The 8651-nt window shown below is 65.4% G+C and overlaps 4 protein-coding genes across 4 annotated transcripts in view; 3 read left to right on the plus strand and 1 right to left on the minus strand.

Moving 5' to 3' along the window:
• The window catches only part of KDM6B (lysine demethylase 6B), a 19016-nt gene extending 15103 nt beyond the window's left edge, over nt 1-3913 (plus strand). The window contains exons 5-14 of the mRNA XM_021694536.2: nt 102-307; nt 444-508; nt 591-662; nt 748-896; nt 1040-1154; nt 1259-1446; nt 1595-1736; nt 2071-2197; nt 2296-2466; nt 2563-3913. Of these exons, the coding sequence (XP_021550211.1) occupies nt 102-307; nt 444-508; nt 591-662; nt 748-896; nt 1040-1154; nt 1259-1446; nt 1595-1736; nt 2071-2197; nt 2296-2466; nt 2563-2586 (1259 nt within the window). The 3' untranslated portion in view covers nt 2587-3913. The remainder of the gene's footprint in view (nt 1-101; nt 308-443; nt 509-590; nt 663-747; nt 897-1039; nt 1155-1258; nt 1447-1594; nt 1737-2070; nt 2198-2295; nt 2467-2562) is intronic.
• A 225-nt stretch (nt 3914-4138) lies between these two features.
• Nucleotides 4139-5158, plus strand: TMEM88 (transmembrane protein 88). The gene is made up of 2 exons (XM_021694828.2): nt 4139-4387; nt 4496-5158. The coding sequence occupies exons 1-2, from the start codon at nt 4178-4180 to the stop codon at nt 4763-4765; spliced, it is 480 nt and encodes a 159-aa protein (XP_021550503.1). The 5' UTR covers nt 4139-4177; the 3' UTR covers nt 4766-5158.
• A 551-nt stretch (nt 5159-5709) lies between these two features.
• NAA38 (N-alpha-acetyltransferase 38, NatC auxiliary subunit) lies at nt 5710-6701 on the minus strand. The gene is made up of 3 exons (XM_021694798.1): nt 6406-6701; nt 6025-6208; nt 5710-5866 (listed from the first exon to the last, which is right to left on the minus strand). The coding sequence occupies exons 1-3, from the start codon at nt 6484-6486 to the stop codon at nt 5754-5756; spliced, it is 378 nt and encodes a 125-aa protein (XP_021550473.1). The 5' UTR covers nt 6487-6701; the 3' UTR covers nt 5710-5753.
• Nucleotides 6702-7064: 363 nt separating this feature from the next.
• LOC110584607 (cytochrome b5 domain-containing protein 1) lies at nt 7065-8651 on the plus strand. Its single transcript, XM_021694716.2, is given in 5 exon segments — nt 7065-7127; nt 7129-7267; nt 7365-7441; nt 7584-7802; nt 8360-8651. Coding segments are annotated over 5 exon segments (729 nt in total). The 3' UTR covers nt 8591-8651.

Raw genomic sequence — 8651 nt, forward strand, 5'->3', positions numbered from 1 at the left:
CCCCCCCGGCCGACCCCGCGCCAGAGGCTGAGGGAGTCAGAAGGCCCTCACTCGCTGCCCTCTGCCCCTGCCCCGACGCCCTGCTCGGCCCTCCCTTGCAGACTTGGGCCTCTTCTCCACCAAGACGCTGGTGGAGGCGAGCGGCGAGCACGCGGTGGAGGTGCGCACGCAGGTGCAGCAGCCCTCCGACGAGAACTGGGATCTGACGGGCACGCGGCAGATCTGGCCCTGCGAGAGCTCCCGTTCCCACACCACCATTGCCAAGTACGCGCAGTACCAGGCCTCGTCCTTCCAGGAGTCCCTGCAGGTGAGAGGCGCGCCCCTGGGCAGGCGCAGGGGGTCGGGATCCGCGGGCTGTGCCGGGGATGGGGCGGGGGGGAGGCGCGCTGCGGGGCGGGCGCTGACCCAGGCCTGCCCCTCCTCCCCGCGCTGTGGCCAAGCAGGAGGAGAAGGAGAGCGAGGACGAGGAGTCCGAGGAGCCCGACAGCACCACAGGAACCCCTCCCAGGTACGTCTTGTTTGGCCCTCCCCTTCCTGACTCCTTGCTTTCTCGGTGCTTCTCCACCAACCCGCGCTCTTTGCCTCGGCAGCAGCGCCCCGGACCCGAAGAACCATCACATCATCAAGTTTGGCACCAACATCGACCTGTCTGACGCCAAGAGGTCAGCGGGGCGGGGCCGGAGTGCCGCTGGGCGGGCAGAGTTGGGGGGGGAGCCGCTCACTTCTGCTGCACCCTCGCCCCCGCAGGTGGAAGCCCCAGCTGCAGGAGCTGCTGAAGCTGCCCGCCTTCATGCGGGTCACATCCACGGGCAACATGCTGAGCCACGTGGGCCACACCATCCTGGGCATGAACACGGTGCAGCTGTACATGAAGGTCCCCGGCAGCCGAACGCCAGGTGCGCTCCTGGCCCGGGCGCGCGTGGGGGGCGGGGCTGCGGCCGGCGCTCCTCCGCCAGCCAATGAGGGCGCGAGGGCGGGCCGGGCGCGGAGCGCCGGCTCGGCCCAGGCCAGCCACGCCGTTCTCTGTCGCCCCCTGCAGGCCACCAGGAGAACAACAACTTCTGCTCCGTCAACATCAACATTGGCCCTGGCGACTGCGAGTGGTTCGCGGTGCACGAGCACTACTGGGAGACCATCAGCGCCTTCTGCGACCGGTGCGCGCCGCCCTGGCGCCCCCCCGCCCCAGTGCCCCTCCCCCGCAGGCCCGGCCCGGCCCCGGGTCCTCAGACTTCGCCCTGACCCTGTGGCCACCCCGCAGGCACGGCGTGGACTACCTGACTGGTTCCTGGTGGCCAATCCTGGACGACCTCTATGCTTCCAATATCCCTGTGTACCGCTTCGTGCAGCGCCCCGGAGACCTCGTGTGGATTAACGCGGGCACCGTGCACTGGGTGCAGGCCACCGGCTGGTGCAACAACATCGCCTGGAACGTGGGGCCCCTCACCGGTGAGAGGGTGGGGCCCGCGGCGAGTGAGCCCGGCGGGGAGGGGGGCGCCGGGCGGGAAGGGCCATCCCCCCCCCCTCCCCCCCCCCCCCCCCCCCCGCCGTGGTCCGGGATGGCCGGGCATCCTCAGTGCCCCCCTCTGGCCCGCAGCCTATCAGTACCAGCTGGCCCTGGAACGATACGAGTGGAACGAGGTGAAGAACGTCAAATCCATCGTGCCCATGATTCACGTGTCCTGGAACGTGGCTCGCACGGTCAAAATCAGCGACCCGGACTTGTTCAAGATGATCAAGTGAGGGCCCCATTTGGGAAGCAGCCCATCTCCGCCCGACCTGGCCCCGCTCTTGTGCTTCCTGTTTGATTCCACCCAGTTTTCCACCTGCTTCTCCCCGCTTGCCCCCCCCCCCCCCGGGGGCCCCCGCGCTGTTGGTGCGCTGGGGCGGCCGACAGGGGCCCCGCTCCCAGGCGCTTTCCTTTCCTCTGGTCCAAGTAGACAAGAGCTACATGAAATGTCAGCTGTGACAGATGCCCAGGTCAGGGACTGTGACCCGGCCTGGAGCGGGGAGGGCCCCCCACTCCCCCCGCGCCGCCCGGCCTCACCGGCCCCTCGCGCCCCCCGCGCGCAGGTTCTGCCTCCTGCAGTCCATGAAGCACTGCCAGGTGCAGCGCGAGAGCCTGGTGCGCGCGGGCAAGAAGATCGCCTACCAGGGCCGGGTCAAGGACGAGCCCGCCTACTACTGCAACGAGTGCGACGTGAGTGGGCCCGCCCGCCCCCCGGCCCCCCCGGCCCCCCCGGCCCCTCCGGCCCCGGGACTGCCCTCCTGCTGACGGCCCCCTGCTCTGGGCCCCAGGTGGAGGTGTTCAACATCCTGTTCGTGACGAGCGAGAACGGCAGCCGCAACACGTACCTGGTGCACTGCGAGGCGTGCGCGCGGCGGCGGAGCGCGGGCCTGCAGGGCGTCGTGGTGCTGGAGCAATACCGCACCGAGGAGCTGGCGCAGGCCTACGACGCCTTCACGCTGGTGAGGCCCGGCGGGCGGGGCCGGGGGTGGGGTCCCCCGGGGCGCTCCCGCCGCCGAGCCCGCCGCTGAGCCCCGGCGCCCGCTTTCTCCCCGCAGGCCCCCGCCGGCACGTCGCGATGAGGCCGGACGCCCCGCCCGCCCGCCCTCAGGGCGCCGCGGGGCCACCAGCACACGCCTGGGCTGGACCTAGGTCCCGCCTCTGGCCGGGAAGGGGGTCGGGCCCAGCCCTTCCACCCCATTGGCAGCTCCCCTTCACTTAATTTATTAAGAAAAAAAAAATTTTTTTTAACAAATAAGAGGAAAAAAGGAAAAAAAATGGGAGACGGGGGAGGGGGCTGGCAGCCCCTCGCCCACTAGCGCCTCCCCTCACCGACTTTGGCCTTCTAGCAACAGACACAACGACCAGGCTCCGGCGGCGGCGGGGGTCACATACGGGTTCCCTCACGCCTGCCAGCCGCCCGCCCGCCCGGCGCAGATGCACGCGGCTCGTGTATGTACATAGACGTTACGGCAGCCGAGGTTTTCATGAGATTCTTCTATGGGCTTTACCCGCCCCCCGAACCTCCTTTTTTACTTCCAGCGCTAGCTGTGACCCCTGTACATGTCTCTTGTTTCTTCACTTGGTTATGATTTGTATTTTCTGGGTTTTTTTTTTGTTTTGTTGTTTTTTGGTTTTTAATTTATAACAGTCCCACTCACCTCTATTTATTCATTTTTGGGAAAACCCGACCTCCCGCATCCCCCCTCCCCGAAGCCATCCCGCCCGCCCCTCCGGGGACCGCCCCGCCGCCGGGCTCTCCCTGCGCCCCAGTGTGTGTCCGGGGCCGGCCCCGTCCGTCTCCGCCCGTCCGCCCGCGGCTCCAGCCGGGTTCTCATGGTGCTCAAACCCGCTCCCCTCCCCGACGTCCTGCACTTTCTCGGACCAGGCCCCCACTCCCGACCCGACCCCAACCCCGCCTGAGGGTGAGCGACTCCTGTACTGTAGGGGAAGAAGTGGGAACTGAAATGGTATTTTGTAAAAAAATAAAATAATAATAATAATAAATAAATAAAAAAAATTTAAAGTTTTAAAGAAAGAACTATGAGGAAAAGGAACCCCGTCCTTCCCAGCCCCGGCCAATTTTAAAAACACGGACCTTCCCCTCACCCCCCCCTCCCCACCCCACCGCCTCCCCTTTTCTTTTCAAGCGTGAACCAGCCCAGGGCCAGGGCCTCACTGGGGCAGGGACACCCAGGGATGAGTTTCTCTGGGGCTTTATTTTTGTTTCGTCGGTGGATTTTCTCTCCCACGCTGGGGCTGCGGAGGGCTGGGGGGTTTACAGCCCCGCCCCCTCGCACTGCACTGTCTCTCTGCCCCAGGGGCAGAGGGGTCTTCCCAACCCTACCCCTATTTTCGGTGATTTTTGTGTGAGAATATTAATATGAAAAATAAAATCAGAGAAAAACATCCGGCGTCGGTAACGTGCTGGGGCGCGCGGGGCGCGCGCGGGGAGGAGGGCTGCCCCGGCTGCGCAGACCCCGGCGGGGCGAGCCCCTCCCCGAGGCGCCTGTGGAATGTCCAGAGCGCTGGTCCGCTCCTCGGGATGGGGGGGGGCCTAATCCTGGAGCCGCATTCCAGGATAAGGGGGGGGGGGGAGAGGCTGGGCCGGGGGAGGGGCAGGAAAGAGGGCTATAAGGGCCGCGGCCCAGGCGGGCGGGAGCCAGGCAGGCCATGGCGGATGTCCCCGGGGCGCCGCGACCGGCTCCCGGCGGCGGCCCGGAGCCCCGGGACCCGCTGGACTGCTGGGCCTGCGCTGTGCTCGTCACGGCCCAGAATCTGCTGGTGGCTGCCTTCAACCTCCTGCTGCTGGCGCTGGTGCTGGGGACCATCCTGCTACCCGCTGTCACCATGCTAGGCTTCGGCTTCCTCTGCCACTCCCAGGTGAGCGCGGCCCTTCGCGCGGACGGTGGCGGTGGGGGTCTGCGGGCCGCGGCTGCCCGCCCGGGCTGTCGGGCCTGGTGGGGCCTGACGCCTGCTCTCCTCCCGCAGTTCCTGCGCTCGCAGGCGCCCCCTTGCACCGCGCACCTGCGGGACCCGGGCTTCACGGCCCTGCTGGTCACCGGATTCCTGCTCCTCGTGCCGCTGCTCGTGCTGGCCCTGGCCAGCTACCGCCGCCTCTGCCTGCGCCTCCGCCTGGCCGACTGCCTCGTGCCCTACAGCCGAGCCCTCTACCGGCGCCGGCGCGCCCCGCAGCCGCGGCAGACCCGGGCCTCCCCGGGGCCCCAGGCCGCTCCCACGTCAGGGAAGGTCTGGGTCTGAGGACCCTCGAGTCAAGAACCACCCTGACGACTGCCCCCACTCCCAGTCGGCCCGAGGACTTGAAGCCCGGGGGTCTCCCGACCTGCCCCGCCCCCACCCTGCCTAAGCCGGGGTCCAGCACCGCCTCGGGGAACCGGAGCATCCGTGGACCAGAGCTGGCGGAAAGCCGCCACACCCCGGGAAACCCACTTTCCTCCTCCTACCTAGATCTGAATCCTGGGCATCTGGGCTGGACGCTGCACACCCCCCATCACTCCGCCCTCCCCTCCTCCTCCCTCAGGACGACTGAACCGCGTGTCCTCCTTGTCTGGTGCAGCTCTTCTAGTATTTACGGGCTGGGGGGGGGCAGGTTGGAGCGGAAGGAGTGAGCACACATCAATAAAGAACGAACTGAATGCGTTCCTGGGATCCTGTGAGCACAGAGATGGCACAATTCCTGTCACCCCCGTCCTGTGCCCGGGAGCAGGAAACAAGCCGGGGCGGAGAGGCGGAGGGGCGGGGGCGCAAGACCGCATCCTTCGGCCGCCCGGGGGCCTTCCCTTATCGCGGTAGCCCGTTCTTCCTGGCCAGACCCCAGAGCTCTGTCCCTGACCCTAAAGTCACCTCCCCCCTCAACAGAGTGGAGAGGGCCCGGCCTCCGTCGCCTGCCCTGCTCCCCTTGGGGACCCGAGCCCGTTCTCTGACCCCAGCTTGGAGGAACTCGGTGTTGCCAGGCCGGGGAGGGAAACAATGGGCCTTCCGGAGCAGGATGACACCCCCTCCGGCCACAATTCTGGAGCAGCAACGTGGGAGGGAAGATGGAGGGGTCCACCCTGGGCCCTGCTGGTCCTTAGTTCACCCCCACCCCCGAGCCAGAGGGAACCTCTGGCTCCCCTGCACGTCCAGGTTGGGGAAGGAGGGTTGAGAGTGCTCCCGACATCCCAGCTACACTCGGACACTAGGCACTTCGTTCCAGGTTTAATGGTCTGCAAAGCATGCGCGATCGAGGTCAGAGATAGGGAGGCCCTGCCAGGCTCTCCCTCTGCACCTCAATAGAAACGATGTGGTGGCCGGGTACCATGGCCAGGCCCAGTACACGGGGTTCCCCCGCCGAGAAGGAATCTGGAAAGAAGGGTCAGAGCATCAGGGAGGCAGGCCAGCGCCGGTCCCGCCCCTTCTAGCCCCAGAACACAGGGGTGCAGCCAGACACTGAGGGGACAGCGCCTTGCGGGGAGGCTCCGCCGCATTCCCAGGGGGGCGTGCATCCCCCGGGCACTGACCCGACGGCTTGAGGAACTCCTGCGCCGAGCCCAGGATGACATTGCAGTCGCGGTCGGTGCAGAGGAAGCAGCCGACCAGGGTCCGTCCATCTGTCATGCGAATGCGCATAGTCTTGTTGAGCAGCGCCTCCAGCTGCTGCCGGGCCCGCGCGGCCGGCGAGTCCTCGCGCTCCCCGTCCGAGTCCTGCGCGGGGCGGGACACGCGCTGAGACGGCGCCGCCCCGGCGGCCGCCCACCCGCGGAACCACAGCTCCCGACAGCCCGCGGGGCGCTCCCACCGAGCCCAGAGGCTGCCGGGAGCCGCAGTTCCCCCTCCGGCCCCCCACCTCCCATCTTGCTCCCAGGCTGCTCCTCGATCCCAGAACCCCAACCCGTGCTAACCCCGGCGCTGGAGCTGCTCTGACGCCGGCTGCAACAGCCATTCTCCTCTCGTAGCAGCATGGTTGGTCCAGCTCCGGCCATTTGCCCCGGGGCCTCCTCTGGGCCCTTCAACTTCCTAAAAAGCTTTTCGGGTCCGGCGGTCTGAGATCTCGCGAGCGCTCCCGACCTCTTTTCTTTCGCGAGATCACCTCTCCTCCTCCTCGTCGTCTCCTGGGCAACTGCAGAGATCTCGCGAGCTCCTCCTACTTCTCCGGCGCCGGATGTCTTAAGATATCGCGAGAAGTGTCACCGCTTTAATTTCATACATACCCTTAAGGAAGCCGGGAATTTAGCGAGACACCTTTTCTCGTAATCACACTCCACCCCATACTCCCTTGCTTCTTTGCTTCGCCAGTCAGTCCTAAATATCCCCTCCCGCCCAGACCACTCTGAAGACGGAGGGCGTTCGCTTTCCCCCGGACCTCTGGAGGACGCAACTCAATTCCTTGAAAGCCAGACTCAGACTACATTTCCCGTGAGCGCGCACAGCCCCCGCCCAGTGTTTGATCTCGGTGACGGTGGCCGGAAAGGGACAATGGTTTCCATGTCAGCGGACCAACGCGCTCGCGAGGGGGAAGATGCAGTGAGTGAGTGAGTGAGTGCGTGCGTGCTGAGGGGCGATGAAGCAACCAGAAACGCAGGTGGCCGACGGTGCAAGAGCCGTGCCGCGCCGGGGCCTCGTGGGGGGGGCCAGACTTTGAGTTTTTCCGGCGTCGCTATTTCACGCCGGCCGAGGTGGCCCAACACAACGCGCCGGAAGACCTGTGGGTGTCCTACCTGGGCTCCGTGTACGACCTGACGCCGTTGGCTCGCAAGTACAAGGGTAAGGGCCGCGCTCTGGGCCAGGGTCAGGGTGTGCGTCGCGTGGCAGGTGCCTGGTTCTTGCGCGGCTGGCGCTGACGGCGGCTGCTCCTTCCCAGGAGACCTGCTGCTAAAACCCATCGTGGAAGTTGCCGGCCAGGACATCAGCCACTGGTTCGATCCGAAGACCAGAGACGTGAGTTCTGCCGGAACCCGGGGTGGGGGTGGGGGGGTGGAATGGGACCGCGGGACCGCGGGGTGGGGAGGAAAGGCGGGAGCTGGCCGGAGTCGGAGGTCGTGACTGCCCCGAGGCCCCTCTCCCAATCCCTGCGTTGAAGATCCGCAAGCACGTCGATCCGCTGACCGGTACCCTGAGATACCGCACCCCCCGGGGCCGCTTTCTGCACGTCCCGCCTCAGCTGCCGCGTTCGGACTGGGCCAATGATTTCGGGAAGCCCTGGTGGCAGGGGGTGCGTTATGAGGTGGGGCGGCTGTCTGCCAAGACTCGCAACATCCGCATCATTAACACGCTCACGGCGCAGGAGCACGCGCTGGAGGTGAGAACTGGTGCCTGCGGGCAGGGCAGAGGGAACTGGGAATCCCAGCAACTCTCCCAGGGGAGATCTTCAGGCCGTTGGCTCTCCATAGCCAGTGGGAGCAGTATTTTCCCCCTCTTTAGGGGTAACCGAGGAGAGCAGACCACCTAGGTCTGCGGGGTTGGGAATGGAGGAGTGGCCGGATCACAGGGTACAAGAGAGGCCCTCATAAGCCCCGGGTCAGCAGTTCATGCACCCTAGTGATGGTGGTCCTCGGAAGCACTCCCATGCTGTGTTTTGGATAGTAGTTGCAACCGGACTCTCTTATTAATGTTCTCTGTGGAAGGGATGAAGGGAGGGGGCAGTGACTCTGACCCTTTAGGGCCATCCGCCGCATGCTGGAGCTCCAGCTTCCTTTGGGGGACTGGGAAGTGCCTAAAAATACTATCTGCCAAGGGAGGCACTCTGAGCCCAGCATGATCATCTGCGCTCCGGGCCTTGGCTTGGGGCGCGGGTCTGTGTGCGTGTGTGTGTCCCATCCAGAATCCTGGGGGGTGGGGCGCTTTCATGTTCTGCAGGTGGGGGCCCAGGAATCAATGTGGGAAATCCTGCACCGCTGTCTCCCCTTTAATGCACATGCTGCCAGCTATACATGGAAATATGAGGGGAAGAAACTGAACATGGATTATACCCTGGAAGAGAATGGGATCCGGGATGAGGATGAAGAATTTGACTATCTCAACATGGACGGTACACTCTACACACCTGCAATACTGCTCTACTTCAATGATGACCTCACAGAACTATAGGGATGGAGACGAAGGCTTGTGTGGACTCAAGATGTATTTTGAGTTTGGCTGTATCTGTGCC

This window comes from Neomonachus schauinslandi, chromosome 15 (genome assembly GCF_002201575.2).
Source record: "Neomonachus schauinslandi chromosome 15, ASM220157v2, whole genome shotgun sequence".
Taxonomy (NCBI): domain Eukaryota; kingdom Metazoa; phylum Chordata; class Mammalia; order Carnivora; family Phocidae; genus Neomonachus; species Neomonachus schauinslandi.